Raw genomic sequence first — 17,900 nt, 5'->3', positions numbered from 1 at the left:
CACGCAAAAACAAACACACTCTTTAAAACACAAATGTATCCACAGTTTCACATTGTGTCCTCATTTAACTAATTAAACCCTTTAAAGTCTGGAGTGACATCACCTTCTTCACCTTCTGCTGCTTTCAGATGCCTTTCACAAATATTTCAACCTTTGAGCAAATTGGTGTGATTTCTTTCTAAAACATGGGAAAGAGGCTATAAGAAACTTGGTGATACATGCTCCACAAATTTCAAGAAATTAGATTCGGTATTTTTTGTGCTTTATTTTTTCTTTTTTCCCCCACTAATTTTCACATAATTTTTGTGCACTTTTTACTTTTTTTTTTTTTTGCTAATTTTTGGGTAATTCTTACTTTTGATGCTAATTGCCTTCTTCTCATGCTTTTGAAAGAAAAACATCTAATTTACTCAGGTTTCAAACGGTTAAAGTCTGAAAATAGTTCTCAAACATGACAGAAGACATCAAACACACAGGCATACACACAGATCAAAACACATGGAGCCAGTTACACACACAAACACACACAAACACACACACACACACACACACACTCACTCCATACAGTTCTAATGAAGAAAAATCACCCTCTTGGCTTTGAAAAACACCGAAAATGAGATAAAGAGAGGGCAAAAAAAAAAACAGAACCACACAGGCACTAACCAAAGGCATCATCTTGGGGGTTTAATTGAAACTTATTATGCTGGCTTGGCTCAGTCGACGGGACTGTGGCGATGCAACGCTCAGTCGAGCTGCCGAACCATAATGTGATTTATCTAGCCAGATTATGGCGCGTAACGGGGACAGGTGTGGTGTGACAAAACAAATATGGTGACTGATGGACAGTGGCTGTCACAAACACGCACACATGCACTACAACGCGGACACACACACCCAAACCTAATCCCTAACAAGCATCATGAGGTAATTATGTGTAATCTGTCCATTGCCCTGTTCTCCTGCAGTGCTTGGCTGAGCAGACAGCACAGGGTGGAAATGCAAACTCAGGCACCAACAGTATGGAGGCACAGTGCTATTATTACACTACAGATAGACGCAAACAGCAGACTTTGATGAATAGTAATTTCAGCATCATGGACTAGTTTGGGGAATTAACGGTTTGTTTCGTCAGACACACGAAATGTCACTCTTAACTTTTATGCAGAGAAAGTCTGCTGAGATTCAAACCCTTTCTGCACAATGCTTTGGGAACAGAATTCGATACTGCTGGCTACTGAAAAGCACCACTGGAGCAGCTGGAGGTTAAATGTCTTGCTCAAGGGCACTTCACCTGTAGTCACTAATAAAGGGAAGAGCACTAAGTTTTTCCACAAAAAGCTGACCAGATGTTCCAGGGTACGCTTGGGTGGTATCATTGTATACCGGTGTTAGAAGTCCTGAAAGTATGTTTTTCAGTACCATCAGAAATACAGACGCTCCTCTTTCTCTTTCTTAAACTCATTGTATATGGTGCACAGCATGCACAACCAGAGCTCAGTCTCCGGTGGAAGACTGCTGGAAGACGCAGCTGATTTGAAAGACACTGCAACACCTAGTGGTGGAGGGAGAAGTTACAGGAATGTAAACAGCCAGTGGCCAGCATTGGCAAAGAGAGACTGTGGGGGAATGGCATACTTTTTATGTCTAAGGATTTATTATGACCAAACCGGAGCTGGGGAATGTTGGAACAGTGGACTTACTAACTAGATTACTATTAGGAGTAATGAAGATGGTTTGGGTGAGTTTTATTTTGTTTCTGTCAAGTTTGAAGGAAGTGTGTTTTATGGAGTATGTTTTTCACAGAAATACAATTTAAAAAAGAAAAATCCATGCAGAAAATTTTAATGGAAAAGTGAAAAAAGTCAAAATTAAAATGAAAATACTCAAATAGAAGGTTTATGAGATTAAATTGATAATAACATTATAAAGGAAAATGTGGGGCATTGAAATTAATATAGAAAATGATGAAAGATGAGAAGCCTATATTTAAATGTACAAATTAAAAGCTTTGCCTGGAAGCCAGTAGTGAACTCGATAAATACCATAAAACACTTAAGACTCACTTTAGCCACTCCCTGCAGTCAAATGAAAACTTGAAAAACAATGCAGTCAGAAAAATTTCAATTAAGTTAACAAACAGCAGACGAGGAGACTGAGACAGGAGCACATATTGTAAAAAAAAAAAAAGACTGTACAATTGTAAATGAAAAAGGACACCTTGAAATGAGATTGACACCTGTAATTTTGTATCTGACTGAACAAAGGACTACATTTTGTTCCAATTTTTCTTCTGCTGTCTTTTCTCTCCTTGATTATGCTATTTTCTTGAAACAATGTTTTTTCCCTCTTAAGAACTGTAAATGAAAATGTTGAATGAAATTTGTTGTCAAGACATGTCCGAGATTGACTGTGATCAATGTATCGTCTTGATGCTAAATAAAATTAGCTAAAATGGCTACTTAAGATTTTCACATTGAACATATCAAGTATGAAAGTATTTGTTTAAATGAGCGAAAGCTTTATCATGCCAGTAAACTACTAAACAGTAGTACGACAAACTGTTAGATGAACCACATTTTGGAAGTTTTTACCGTTGGCAGCATTGTGCTACAACAGACATGACTTTAAATGCACAACGACAGACCAACAGGCAATATCAGTCATGTTTTTAAGAGAATAGTCTGAACTGGAATCTAATAATGTCTGAATGTATGAACTGATGTGGTCTGAAAACTAATACCTTAAAAAATATTCTGTAAAATAACGTAGTAAAAGTAGAGAACTGAATTAAGAGACAAAAAGCGAGACAGAGTGAAAGCAGTTTGGCAAGGGATAATGCTTCCTGCTATTTGGAAGCTGACTCATGTTGGAACCTCAGGCGCCAGTAGAGCCTCAGCACTTTGGTTCCACAAGCACAATAGCTGGTAAACACTGACCAGAGCGAGTAGCCATCAAGCTCTAGGGTAGGATATGGACAACAGATGTCAGGGTGTGGAAATGGGGCTTCGGATGGTTTTTTGGAAGAATGAAGCTATGATACCGCAAAACACAATATCAGCTAGCCACCAAGCCCTGGGATATAAACACTGGCAGAGCCACAGACAGACAGAAAGGCAACAGAGGAAGACAGAGAAGTGTGCTGCTGAAGGGGATTACCACCATCATCAAAAGGGGGGGGGGTTAACAGAAAGAGGGAGCAATGAAGAGCAAATACTCTCACACCATAAGCACAGCACAATGCTTTAGATATAAAGCATATATATACAATACTTAAGATCTTAGGTATACTAGTATTGTAGTTAAAGGTATACTATGTAGGAATTGTTGTTGTTACTTAAGTAAATAAACATTCAAACTTGAACCCTCTTCCTCCTCACACTGCTTGTACATACACTGAAAGCTTAGAACTTTGTATTTGTTGTAATGGAGTCCATACTTTAGTAAGCTATACAGAGTTAACCACTTGCACCTAAATATTGAACAGAAAAAGGCCAACTCAGTGTCGCTGTTCATGCCCATCCTATCATTCAGTGCTAACCACTGAGAGTAAAAGCCAAACCCAGTTTTGTTTTGGGACACGCTATATCGGCTCTGTGATTTGTCTTGCTATATTTGCTTGTTTTAGGTGCAGGGTTCACAATTCCTGTAGCTTCCTCTTAGATGCATGCTGCTTACAGTGTAGCACCAAGTGGCTACATAAGTCCCTTAAGGTCCTGACACACCAAGGCGACGGTTGGCCGTTACTCAATGATGTTTGGCATTTGGCCATTGGTGAGCATCTACTGCCCCAGTCTTTATGGTGTGTCCCAAACCGTTGGCCCTCGTCGGTCTTTGTTAGCCCTTGTTTGCCTCTTTTAAGCAGATTTAGTATGCTGAATCAGCATCGGAGACAGAGGAGCCTGTCTGTGAATTAAATCATCCTGATTAGCAATTCAGCTCAAGCAGGGGCAGAGCATACATGACAGCTGGCTGTTGGCTGTAGTCTTTGCTGTGTATTCTAGTGCAACTTTTTGACAGAGACACAGATGACCCAAGGCGAAGCAACAGTTGGCTTTTGTCACCGCTTGGTCTTTGATGCTGGTTTGGTGTGTCTGGGCCTTAAGATCTGAAGCCTCATTGATACATTGTTATTGGCTGGGGAGACTAAATGCTTAGAAACATCCCAAACACATCAAAATAATACGGAATCCAGGTAGAGGGCAGGATCTTTGCAGATAAATGCACTACTACACACTTCAAGTGGGTCACAGAGTCACAGATAATAACTGAGAAGGATGACCTTTGTGTGACTCAATACATGGCTTTTAAGGGAAAATCCTGCATATTACGCCTTTACCAAGAGCCTAGCAATGTACCACTGACTGAGTCTTTTACCCAACTAAACTAGCCTTCCTCGTGACCATCCATCATTCCTCTCTCATATCTATAAGAAGACAGGTGAGGTTGTGGTAACTGGGGCAAATTTTGTGCAAATTGCCTTCACATGCATCCATCAGTGGTATCATGATCGAACAGGATATCTCAACATTCCTCAAAACATGGGGGGGGGGTGAAAGTGCTGGGTGCAACCAACTGTAAGTAACCGACCAAAGGCAGATGCCTTACATACTTCTGGGACAAGGAGACTTTAAATAAGCAATAACATTGCCTCTAATAAGGCATGTTATGATCTCTAGCTATGTGTCTGAAACATGATCGTTGTGGTACAGAACGTGGAGCCAGACCACTACACCTCATTGCTATTGGTTGTGTACCACTCTTTTATTTCTGTTAAATCTGAGAGTGTATTTCCATTAGAACCTCAGAAACTTCTGGAAGTCTAAAAGTATGGCACCACATAACAAGATAAGTAGTGCTCGCTGAGCCTGTGGGCGTGCAGGCAGACGCCACAGTGTGGAAATGGAACCTCAGGCAGCTTATGGACTCATGTTGCAGCGATTTGACACAACACTACCACATTCACAAGCACATAACCACCGCTCTCTGGGGAATGTAAAGTACAGGCGCCCCGAAGCTGAAGACGAACTTCAAGTGGTTTTGGGAAGATAGTCTGATACAACACAACCACACTTCAAACACTAACTTACAAGACATAACTGTGAAATGAGAATTGTTCCTCATGAGTGGCCGAACTGATCTACCACTCAAGGACCACAGATGCTTGAAGATGCATACTAGTATAACACAATCTCTGCCAGCTTCTGGCCAGTAACCACCGAACCCTAACCACCTGAGCTGATCAGCTAATAGTCTGAGTGTATGGCAATTTTGTTTCGACTTACTCTCATGTATATTTCTTCTTAGCTGTTTTGTTCTGGGAGAGGATATCAGTTATGACTTATTGTACATATTCGGCTGCTTTGACGTCATTTTCGGTCAATACTGAGGCTACATTTGCCAGCACAGGTGGCATTAGTTAAGTAATTTTTCAGAGAACCACAGTCAAAATTGAGAACGCATGTTATCTATGGAAAGATGCTCCACCCTCCACCATGTCTATTGTCTCCCATTTTTAAGACACCTAAGAGTTGCAGAAGAAGTTTTTTTTTAATATAGCCTCTGAGATCCGAAAGCTTTGAAAGTAGCAGTTAATCCAATTAATGTTTTTTTCTTTGAAATATTTTGTCTTCCTTTGTTGGCCACTTCTTTTAAATACCACTGACCAGGAACCCAGTGGAGGTAAAGTGCTGTGGCGTCGCTCCGTGGCCGTGTGGCCTCTATATTACCGTCCTAGCCACAGAGTAGCCACATCAAGTCATCAACATTACAGCAGTGGTTTCCTAGTAGCCTATTATCTGGCCGGTACACACACTGTGTGTGTGTTTGTGTGCGCAACATGGTAATCTTGCTGTGGTCTGAGCGGTAACCAATAGCACATGTGCCATGGAAGGCCCAGCAGCTGTTAAAAACTGGGAGAATTGTTTATGTGGCCAGGAAAATAGTTTGGGAATTCCTGTAGGCAGTCTAAGCAAATGGGAGTAAAGGAAATTCAATTCGCAGCAGCCTTTTTTTTATCCTGGGAACACTGCCTCAAACAAACAATCTATTACATATCTAGTTATTATGTTTGAACATTTGGAAAACCTGGGAATACGAAATTGGGAATTAAACTGGATTTAAGGTGTTTGGAGACTTAGGCGTTATTAAAGAGTTCTTGTTTTCGATAGGATCGACTCTGGCTATTTGTGTTGAGAGACTTAGCTGCTGGTGGGCTCTTTCGGTCCATGTGAAGTTACTGCCAGCCATATGTGAACACTGTAGAGGGCAGATATTATGAAGCAGGACAGTGGGCAGTAAAACATCAAAGAGACTAATTAACCTAGTTTATCTTCAATTGTTATGACCAAAACCTAACCCTTACCTACTCAGTTTGTGCTTTATGTAGGAGAAATGTAAGCATCACAGTTTTACATAATTAGCACTGGGTGATTTAAAATAATGTACTTTTTACTTTAATTGTTTCAGTCAACCTCTCTGAGTCAACAGAATGACTGTTAAGTGAATAGCACATCTATCAGTACTCATACTGGCTGCTCAACTGGATAAATACAATCCTCCTGGAAGGTAATATAAACTAAACAGGGCAAAATGAAACCATGAATCAAGAGCATAGAGATATCTGCTATTGATATTCAAGACGCCTTTTACTCTGGCTTTCATAACTCTTTAGACATTTATTACTCCCAGTCTTGCTCTACTTGTACTTTTATCATAATATAAAAACACATCACTCTCACTCCCCCCTCTCCTTCACATGCCCTTGTGTTTGTGTGCACGAAAACACACAACCAGATGCATGCACAATGTACTCCCCTGTACATAAACACAGATACTTTTTTCAGTTTGTGAATGCATGTTTAAACAAACATGCTTAGTGATTGTATACAACCACTGTTTCACACACAGCATTAAGTAACTACAAGAACGGGATAAGATAGAAAAGTTTACAGAAACTTTTCTGTCTGCCATATCTGCAATCACCTTCAGCTCTGTAGCCAGAGGAAAATATTGGCATTGTGTGCTTCTGCAAACCACAAATATGTTTAATTGGAATGATTCCTACATATCATATCAACGTGCATAAAGTGACATAGTATATGAGCTGACTTTGTTGTGTGAAGGAGGTGGGCATGGTGATTGGTGCGGCATCTATGCAAGACACCTGTCAAATTGTAGATCATCTGTTAAGACCAACAAAAAGCGGTTATGTTTTAGCAAATCATTGCTATGTTTCCAACAGCTTTTTAGCCACCAAATATTGTTGCTTATTTATGACCTGTCTCTGTTGTTCCAGTAGGGATAGTGCCACAAAAAGTGTTTTTTTTTTTTTTTTTACTGTGACATTGCTGTGTTTGTGTATCTTTAGACAAAACATGCTCTTGTCCTCACCATACAGAATAACAGTTTTTTGTTTTTTTTGCCTAAACCTAACCATATGTTAACCATGGCATTGTTATGATGTAAATTTTCAACATATCTGCTTCATAATAACAATAGGGATGTCACATTGCAATTGACGTAATTTTCTCTCACACATTTAGGTCAAAGTTATTATCTTATTATCAGGACCAACTAATAGTAGTAAAAGCTTTAACATTACATTATATCAGTGGCATTACCAGCTCTGTAAGTTAAAGAGTTAAACTCTGAAACTCAGAATCACACTATAATCCAAATGCATGATCTGAATCAATGTTGTGACCTTAAATTAACAATTAATTTGGGATATAGTCAAAGGGGCAGTGCAAAAGTCTACTCTCTCATATTTAGCTAATATGTGTATAATAGACAATTAAAAGAAAGAAAATGGAGTCTTTACTGAGATTTATTGCTCTTAAAAAAATTAGAAAACCAAGTGGGAATAGTGACACATATCATTCCATTAATATTAAGATAATTATCTGATTCCTTAATTTTAATTTAAGCGTTAATCAAGTGTGAATATCCTATTCTTTTCTCAGATTTTGTACTTGTTATCGAAAAATGAGTTTCCATTGCCTTTTGTTGGACAATAACCCTTTTTTGGATTCTGATTTTATAGCAGTTTGGGTGTGAGAAAGGCTGATTTTCCTTACTTTAATTTTGTAAGATTTTGAATTTGTAAGATTTGAGATTCAAGATTACTTTATTTGTCCCATGGGAATTTTTTCTTGGACATAAAGCTGCCACATAGAATTACTCTTCTGACAAATACTCAGAAAGACAAGACTGAAAGAAAGTTAGAAAATAATCAACAGACAAAATGTGATGACAGAAAAAAATGAATCAATCTTAAATCTGACCAATTTCTGACCCTTCGAACTTTCCATACACATCAATGCAGAGAGAGACGGTGACATAGTGAACATGCCTAAAAGACAGTTCAAAAAAGAACGAAACCAAAACAAACCTCTACGTGCTCCGTCTCCAGAGCACCAGTTTGATGTAACAGTGAGTAATAATACCATTTCTGTGCCAAGGGCAAGCACAAGGTCCCAACAAGTGTGTGTTTTAATAGCAACACATTAAAATGGAGCAGCTTTCATTCTCGGTTCAGGACACGTAGGGCTTTCGTGACCACGGGGGCTTCGACAAAGAGAGCTGACGCAACGTCCTATCAAGGTTTACCAGCCTTGGATCTCCGCAGGTGACTTTACAGTCTTCACGAGTTGACGAGATTATGATGTGGTGCTCAAAGACACCGCGCTGCTTTACTTTGCAGGTGATTTTAGAACTGTAACATTGGAAGGAGTTTTGATTAGAGGACTTTCTTTTGGTTGATACCGACTGTGAATGTTGGATGCTTTTCTCTTTCTTTCCCACCAATCGTAATACTTGAGTAACTCTATGTGGCCTCAAAAAAATGTACATTTGCACTGACACAACAGAAACTCTTGTGTGTATTTTTGATTTTAAAAGGTTACTTGACTTAAAGAATGTCTTCATATTTGGCAGATATAATTAAAATTCAAAGCAAATACCAAGCAATAGAAAAAAACTGAAATCCCACTGCAGGATGCTCAATGTTTTTCTCTCAGACCCCAGAATAAACGGAGGGAAAATGCAGTGTCTACTGTTTCAGAAACAGACATTCCATTGATATTTGCAAAATTTGGCATCATATGGTTGTTTTTTTTTCTACATCATTTTTTCTACAAAATTCTGTTTTGTTGCCAAGTTTTGTCTATGGCCAAAATGACTGCCATGGTGGCCAATTTTGGGAAGAGTAATTTCAGTATCAGGGTTTCCATGTGCAATATGTAAAAATAGTTGTTGTTTTCAGAATGCTTTAAACAGGACTCCAATACATTAAATACAGAGAGGGTTTTTGATTTCTGGTCTTTTGTATTTATACCAGCAATTCTTTGAGGAAATATTTGTAATTGGTCCTATTATGATGGTTTATTGCTGATAGTAATTTTTAGTTGTATTAGTAGAAGCCTATCCAGAGCATCTGGGTTGTTATTGTTGTTTAATAGCGTACTGATAAAGTTGGCTACAGTATGCCTCCCTTTCAAAGACAACGAACATTTGTTGGTAAGCTGAGGGATGCGAAGCCGGCAAAGGTGTTGTGAGAGGCCAAAGAAACATGCCGACTAACAGCAGTATTACTGGATTTTGCTCAAATATGACTCTGCTAGTGTCTATAGCCAATTGTTTGCAAACTGTTAGCATGTGGGTTATGTGTATATTGAAGTAAACTGTTGCCATGATGTCTAAAGGTCGTGGGTAATGGCTACATTTGAGAGGGTCATTTATTACATCCTAGTTGAGATAGGTTTGTAGGGTTCCAAACTTTTAAGGCTTTCTTGAGGCTCAACAAGGAAAGAGAAAACATTGTGGCATAAGATGAGTTCATTTATTTATTTGTCTGCAAGCCTGAGACATAACTATTGTTAGATGACTTTCAGCACCCAGGAAGGCTGCTAAACATGAGACAACAATTACACTTTTTACGATACAGACTACGTTGCAATTTGATATTAATAATATCTGAAGGGATGTACACTCCCCAAAACTGACTGATAGATTGGGCAAACACCAGACAAAAAGTAGTGCAGTTTAAAGAATTTTTTCTTGTTTTTGATGGTGTTGTTTTGTAAAACAGGCCAAAATATCATATATGTGATAGTTCCTTTCGTTTATACGGTAATGGAAATGATGAATGTGCCATGTGGCTGGTGTTTGGCTTGGTGTATTTTGTTTGACCATGGGAAAGAGATTAGAGCCCATTCTGGATCCCATCAACTGCCAATGTAGCATCAAACTCCATGTTTTTGAAGACTGGCTTATGAAAACTGCTGTCCGCATCATGTGATTTACTCTACAAGGTTTGAACTCTTCTGTGATTCAAAACATCCTCTGTTCCGTCTGAAAAGAGGCCAGCACTCTCTTTCCATCTATGTGGCAACCGTTCCTCATTAACCAGAAGAAAAAGTAGTGAAAGTAGCCTGAAAGTGTTTTACAGACAGACACACACACACACACACACACACAAACACACACACTGCTCAATACGCAGTGGGTGGTGTAATTTATGTATATGTAGCAATACCAAGAAATGTACACGCACGCTTACCTTAGTGATCTTGGGATGTGTGCAGCGGCTGTTTCCAGAGGTAGCGTGCATCCATCCTCCTCCTTCTGCCAGCTGAAGCGGGAGGTGGGAATTTCCTCCACCGGTACACTCCTGCCTGAGGGAGCACTTCCTATCTTGGACGCACCAGCCGCATTCAAACCTGGGGTCCGCCTTCAGGCACATACCACAGCTGTCCCGTAACGCTCTGCACTTGTACAGGTGGGCTGGCCAGGAGACAGAGAAAGTGGGAGAGAGACAGATTTCATGTGATTGGAGTTGAAGTCACACAAACATTGCTCAGTCACAGGGGGGAACAGCAGTTTTTCATACCGCACATTAGCTACCTTAATACACACTGTTGACTCAAGTCGATGCACGAATTAACACTCATGGCATTGACATTCACTATATAGCCATGCTAATCATGACTTGATAAATCTAATTGTAATTAGTTATAGTTTCTGATAAAACGTATGTAGGCCCTAATTGAATTACAGTTAACAAATTGTTGGTGATAACAAGGGGGTTAATGTAACACCTGAGTGTATTCTTTTCAGGTAAAAATTGTATACACAGAATTCAACATTCATCCTCTTTGCTGTGTAGAAATGCCTTCTTTTGGCATGGTCTATTTCAGTTCATTTTTCAGGTTTATCGCCCACTTTATTAGAAAAGTAATCAAAACTAATCAAATGTAATCTGTAACCAATTACATTTCAAAAGTAACCTTCCCAACACTGCTAGCTAACCAGCTTACGAAAACAGCTAACTAGCAAGCTAAACCAGCTAATTTGGCATGGCTAGTTTTTATGTTAGCAGCAAGAGCAAAAGATTTCATTTAGAGACAATATAGCTCTCTTGTTTCTTTCCTTGCACCCTAAAGGTTAAACCAAACTTGCGTATGTGCTGCTGTACCTAACTGCACATGCATGATACAACTAGAGCCTATTTCCCTGCTCTAACAGTGTATGTTTGCATGTGTCTGCTTTTAATTGATGTGTCTGAAAAGCTGAGACACTATATTGGGGTTTTCTGTCCCCATTCTAGGATAACTTTATATCGGGTAGCCCACTGTAGTTGTACAGCTTGCGCTAAGTTTGGTTAGTGCCCCCCCCAAAATAACTTAATAATTATTTTATCTTGTTTACAATTATGTGGAGCTTAAACAATCTCTAAAGAAGGGTTGGCAGATTTTAGTTACTTACTTATTGCCTTCGGATAGAGCCAGACTAGCTGTTTCTTCCTGTTGCCAGTGCTACGACTAGCTAACTGGCTGCTAGCATCATATTTAGCTTACAGATATGAAATATATCTCTTTATTTAACTCCTGGAAAGAACGGTATTTCCTAAACTGCTTAACAATTGCAAGTCTACCTGCAATTATCTTGCTGCACAGAAAATCTGTATCTTCCTTTTTTGTCCATTCTTTTTGAATGGCAGACCAGAGTCCATGTTAGGTTATTAACTTGGTATAATTTAAATGCATGAACTAGAGTTGCTTTAGTTTGGAGTTTGCTTGAGAAATATTATGTTGATAACCACAAAGTGCTGTAAGTTGCTAAAATTTGAAAGAAAGCAAGGGTGGTAAGAAAAAAAACTCAAAAAAGTAATCAGGAGTTTGTGTCTTTGAGCTTGAGAGAGTGAGGAGAGGAACAGCATAAATGAATGTTAATCACCCGCATAACACCTAAAACCTACAGTCTGTGATTATTGCCACTATGAGGCTGTGACGCCGAGAAAATAAGTGTTTCCACAGATAAATAGAGGGAGGGGAAAAAAATGAACACGCAACCTAGAGGGATATTACAGGAATTAATTCAACAGGTAATGTCTTCTAACGCCAATAGGGAATTGATAATTTGTTGTGTAAAAAACACATTCCCTCAACTCTGCAGAGTGGAAAAAGTCATTAAAAGTAAAAAAAAAAAAAGAAAGAAATAGATAAATTAATAATTAATACCTCAAACACCTGAGAAGAGAGGAGAGGGAGATGAAAGGCGGCAGGCAGGAGGGGGAGGAAGAATTTTAGCTGCACTTGTTAACAAAACAGCAACATGAATTGTTATGAATTTAAAGATGGTGAGGCCCCGCAAGGCTGAGAGAAATAGAGAAACAGATAGAGCTGGAGAGTGAGAGGGGTTGAGAGAAAAGAGAGAAAAAGAGACCTGAAACATTCTTGTGAGTGAAACACAGGCAAAAACAAATAGAGGAGAGGAAGTCGCATTCAAATGAGGGAGAAAAAACTACAGGTAAATGGATGGTTTTTGTTTGTTATGGTACCATTTCTCATCCGTTAATCTTTATCATAATTACCTCAGTTGATACTACAATGCTAAAACCTGCAGGCAGGTTTGTTTGCTGTCACACCGGTTAAGCAGATTTGAATTGAACTGAAGTGGAAAAACATCAACAGTGAGAAAAAAAAAACAAAAACGCAGCGGAGCATGGAAGAATCTCCTCCCTCCTCCTCCTCCTCCTCCTACTCGGCATACAGACGGCGGCCGGACTTCAAAGTGAGCTTCTTTTGCATCCATCTGCCTGCCTCGGCCCTCCGCTCGGGCCTAATCTGATTAGCCACGGCTCGGCTTAAAAGTAGCGCGGCGCTAATTAATCTGAACCAAATGAATGATTTAATTAACATTAACATCTCCACTTTACACCGGGGCAAAGCCGGGCCAGCGCCGAGCGGCTCGGGCCTCAGACGGATAATGCAGTTCCAATTCAGAAAGAAAGAGACAGGGATGGAGCTGAGAGGGATTAATGGAGGATGGAGAGAAAAAGGAGGAGAAGGTCTTTATGAGATTTGTATGAGTGAGGACGGTTTTATAATGCATGTTTTTACGAAGTTTTAGACCTTTAACACCAAGCATCATGTTGAAAATCATAATAGGTATTCTGTTAGGCTTTAGCACAGTAACTTTGGGGTGCTGATAGGACTGTTAATTCAAACTAATCACTCATCCAAAATGTAGCCAGCTGTTTCAGTTTAACTCTGTCTTTGGCTTGTTGCTAGGAACACAGTGCTGGTTGTGGGTGCATAAATTCTCTGCCACCTAGAAAGTCAAGTCACAAGAACTGGGACATACTGTTCACACAACAAGTTCAACAAGCACCTCCAAGATCATTGGATTTCACACTCCCAAACTCTCAGTGTCATTGCTGTCACATGCAAAGCACTAACTCTGGCACACATTCCTGGGGTCTGTTTCAATGGTTACTTGGATAACTGCGGTAAAAAACAAAATCATAGGAGCATGTACTGATGTCTAAAAACCCGAACTTCTAAATTTTATTATCCAGAAAGCTAAAATTCTGCTTTTTGGATATATCTTCTGAACTGCCAAAATGTTTTACCAATGTTGACCAATTCTTAGTCAACATTTAACACTGATCTTGGAGGGAAAAAAGGAAAAGTACACAGCGCCCTGAAATCCTATGAAAGGAAATTTGTTCAACTGGAGGTGCTACATAACAAAAGTATGAACGTGTTCTCCCTGCCATATCTCAGTCACAGTTCCAGTCCGAATAATTTGAACTAAATGTTCAAAAATATCAGATACCAGCAAGTGAAATGTTTAAGTCTAACACTACTTGATTCACATTTATGTTATGTTACTCTAAATCTATTTTTTATTGCTTGACCTCCTGAATCACTGCTTGTATTTCATACAAACAATTTCACAATCCATACTGGTATTCCTTAGGTCCTGAGCAACACACCTGCTCTATCACAGTGGCATTCTTTTTGTAATGAGGGTCGGTTACTGTTTACGTTATTACTATTGTGGCAGATCGGCACTGCAGCAATAATTTTGGCCAGCTAGAATGCCAATGGAGCGGCGACTGGAGCGACGAATAATGTGACCGATGAGTGGTGACCGATGAAGCTCTGCAGAGCTTCTTCGAAAGCCTGGTATTCTCATCCAGATGTGCTCTCAGGTACTAAAATTTGGCACGATGGATCTAAGGTAAATTGGTAGTACTGATTTAACTCAGCTGATACCCTTTAAAGTACCAAGTTCAGTCCTGAACATACTAGCAATGCTAGAGTATACATTTTGGTACAAAAGCTCACACAAACAAATTACGACCTCACCAAAATTAATGACAGACTATTTTTAGGAACAAAAACATTTCTTCTTAAAGAGTAGCTAAACCCCCAAATGCAATACACATAATTTCTTTGTAGTGCTGTTGATTAATTCAGGACCAACTCTTGACATCTGAGTGCAATGCATTAAAACATACATATTGTGTATAAACATGCATAATGACTGCCATAACTGACTGACTGGAGGAATCTGATAATACTCATTAAAACATGGTTTACCTCAGGAAGCAAAAAACAAAACAATAAACAACCTAATAATAGTATTAACAGTATATTCATCTGAAAAATGTTTCTGTCTAAAATGGTAAATATTAGTATTTTTATTTTTAACCAAATGTAAATCTATAGTTCCAAATAACAGCATGGGGTGCATTTACTGGATTGCACACAAATGTGATTATTTATTTTGTTGTGACAGCTACAATATTCCTCAACACATGCTGAAGTCAGGATGTTTAATCCCACAGAGGGGATCTTTTAGTGCAGACTGGCTGAAAATATTAGAGGAGCACATTTTAAACAAAATAACACAGGCAGAGGAATTGGGCCATGACCGATAAGCAACTAATTTCCAAGCAATCTGCAAAAAAGAACCGCGTGTCTGACATTTATCAAAATGAGGTCAGATAGAACACAAAGGATGTGAGATTAAAACGTGCATGTGTGTCATCCACTGACTGAACCGAGCGGTGAATGGAGTAGAAAAAACAGAAGAGAATACAGTAGTAAGGGTTAGTTAGTCTGACTTTAGACATGCAAATTCGGTGCAAAAGACTGTACGACACACTTGAGAGCAAGACTTATATTATCTTGTGTAATGGGACGTCTAAAATCATTAGCCTCCGCCACCCAATATATTACACTTGATAAAGAATTTGGAATTGGTAATTGTTTTCCACTTCATGCACAAATGGCGATTAAAAATAATAAATGCCATCCCTCCATGTCACTTTCTGTTTTTCTTTATCAATCCCTTTATTCTCATCTACCCCCTGCCATTACATGCTACATTTATCAACCTGTCATCCACCCATCGCTCTTCCCCTTCATCCTTTCCTTCTGCCTATTGGTTTCACCATTTGTTTATCTTCCTCTCCAACATCCATCCCTATTAATTTCTTTGTTGGATGTTTGTTTGTTATCATCGCCTTCCATCAATCACTCCCTCCGCCTCTCTTTTATGCCTGAGACAAGAATAGTGTTTTTCCAAACGGATGGCGCACTTTCACCTTTCTCCCTGATGGCTGTCAAAAATTGAAATTACAGATTTCTCATGAAGGGGAGAAGGGGACTGCACATGACGTTGCTTTGCACGAAATCATTTCAGACAGATAAACAAGTGGGGATGATTAAAAATTTTCTGCCAAGCAACAATACACCACCAAAATGAGAGTTGAGCAAAGAGAGAATTGCACTGAAAGCGAGAGGAAAAAGAGACATACCTTGAATGTTGAACGGGTTGTCAATGACGAAGTTGCCATTCCACACCACGGAGAGGTCGACTGGTAGGTCACTGATGTCACTGCCCTCGTAGTCATACTGAGACAGACAGAGAACAGAAAGACAGGGCGTGTGTGAGAAATTGTTGATTTAGAATGCATTCAATGCAAATTGGCAATTGCAGAAGATACTGTTTCATTTGCATAGCGATTCGCCCCGGCTTGTTCGTAGCAGACAGCGATACAACCCGAGCATGCAAACATGCATAAATCCATATTCACCAAAACAGACATATTTCATAAATACACATGGAAAAATAACAGATGGGTTACAGCTGAGTGGGCATGGAAGGATGGAGACAGGAATGGCAAGAGAGGAGAGGCGATGAGGTAAGATGGAGGGAGAGAAGAGGAGAAGAGGGGAAGGAGAGGTGGTCAGAGAGGTGAAGCAGACCGAAATCAGACAGTGGTAGACGTGTCAGAGGACCTTATTCATTTACGCATGAGCTAAGTGGTGGGATGAGGGTAAGGGAGAGATAAGATGCGGAGCAGTGTAAAGTGAAATTGGCATTTCCAATTTGCTCCCTGACACACTGGATTTGATAGACGGGACTCGACCATCCCATATGGGCAATGGGGCCTGAGACACACAGACACACACACACACACACGCACACACACACACACATGCTTGCAGACACACACACTTATGATACAGTGAAAAACTTTTCTCCAGTCTTCACTGATTCACTACTATGACTCAAATACCAAACATATCACATCAGTCTATGACATACTCATACTTGATAATGTTATTCTGTGTGTACATAAATTCTGTTGTTCATTATCTTGACCACAAATGAGGGATGTATAAAGAGAACTGGATACAGTGTTGAAGGTGCTACTACTCATAACAAACTAGTCTTGAAGAAAATGGTATAGGTTGTTTCAACATTGGGGGGGACACATGAAATAGGGGGTTTGGTGGTTCACCAACAGAAAATAAGCATCAAACACTTAATTTCCTGCATTCTGGTGAATTTTTATGCAGCAGTTAGTGTCTTTTCTGCATCAATAGTGGAACTGTCTTTATTTTTGTCAAAATAAAAGTCATTTGCTAATTTTATGGTTTTATGGGGGCAGATGAATCCACATGTTCTATATTGAAGGGGATGTTTCCCCTCCAAAGTCTATGCCTGAGGAGTATTTTTATGGTCAATTTTAAGTGTTTTAATGAGAATCAACTGCAATGGGTCTTATTTAGACTACAGTAACACTTGAGGGAACTTAAATTTATGGTAGATGAAATATTGTGATTTCAGTCAAATTTCCACATTCCACAATCCCTGTATTTTCCCAGTACCTCAATTTTTCCAGAACCATGTGCTTTGAAATACTTTAACATTATTTGGTTTACACTACATCACCCAAGTCCATCCTGAAGTGCAGAATGCTCAGAGACCTTTACCTCACCAACAGCTTTATGGCGATCGCATTAATCTTTATCACTTCTTTTGCAAGGCTGTAACACAGATATGCAGGCATGGAATCTGTAAAGCTGGTGCTAATAGACTAAAATGGTTACTTAAAAATAATGAGCTGCATGGGTTGCCTGCATACCAGCAAAGAAGATAAGCTACTAAAATACATGTAAACCTTTATCAAAGCAAAGCATGGTGTTATTTCAGATCAGTAAGGGTTTTGGTTCAGCCTAAAGCCTCAAGGAGAAGGCGATAAAAAGGCACGAATAGAAGAGGAACATAAACATGAGGACAGAGAAAAAAGAAGACAT

At 39.3% G+C, this 17,900-nt stretch overlaps 1 protein-coding gene across 1 annotated transcript in view; it reads right to left on the bottom strand.

The window, feature by feature from the left end:
- The window catches only part of LOC121946885 (plexin-A1-like), a 321,677-nt gene that overhangs the window by 75,530 nt on the left and 228,247 nt on the right, over positions 1 to 17,900 (bottom strand). The window contains exons 11-12 of the mRNA XM_042491694.1: positions 16,112 to 16,208; positions 10,559 to 10,782 (exon numbers count right to left, since the gene is read on the bottom strand). Of these exons, the coding sequence (XP_042347628.1) occupies positions 10,559 to 10,782; positions 16,112 to 16,208 (321 nt within the window). The remainder of the gene's footprint in view (positions 1 to 10,558; positions 10,783 to 16,111; positions 16,209 to 17,900) is intronic.

The sequence above is a fragment of the Plectropomus leopardus genome, chromosome 8 (genome assembly GCF_008729295.1).
Source record: "Plectropomus leopardus isolate mb chromosome 8, YSFRI_Pleo_2.0, whole genome shotgun sequence".
Lineage (NCBI taxonomy): Eukaryota > Metazoa > Chordata > Actinopteri > Perciformes > Serranidae > Plectropomus > Plectropomus leopardus.
This window is presented reverse-complemented; position numbering and strand designations above follow the sequence as displayed.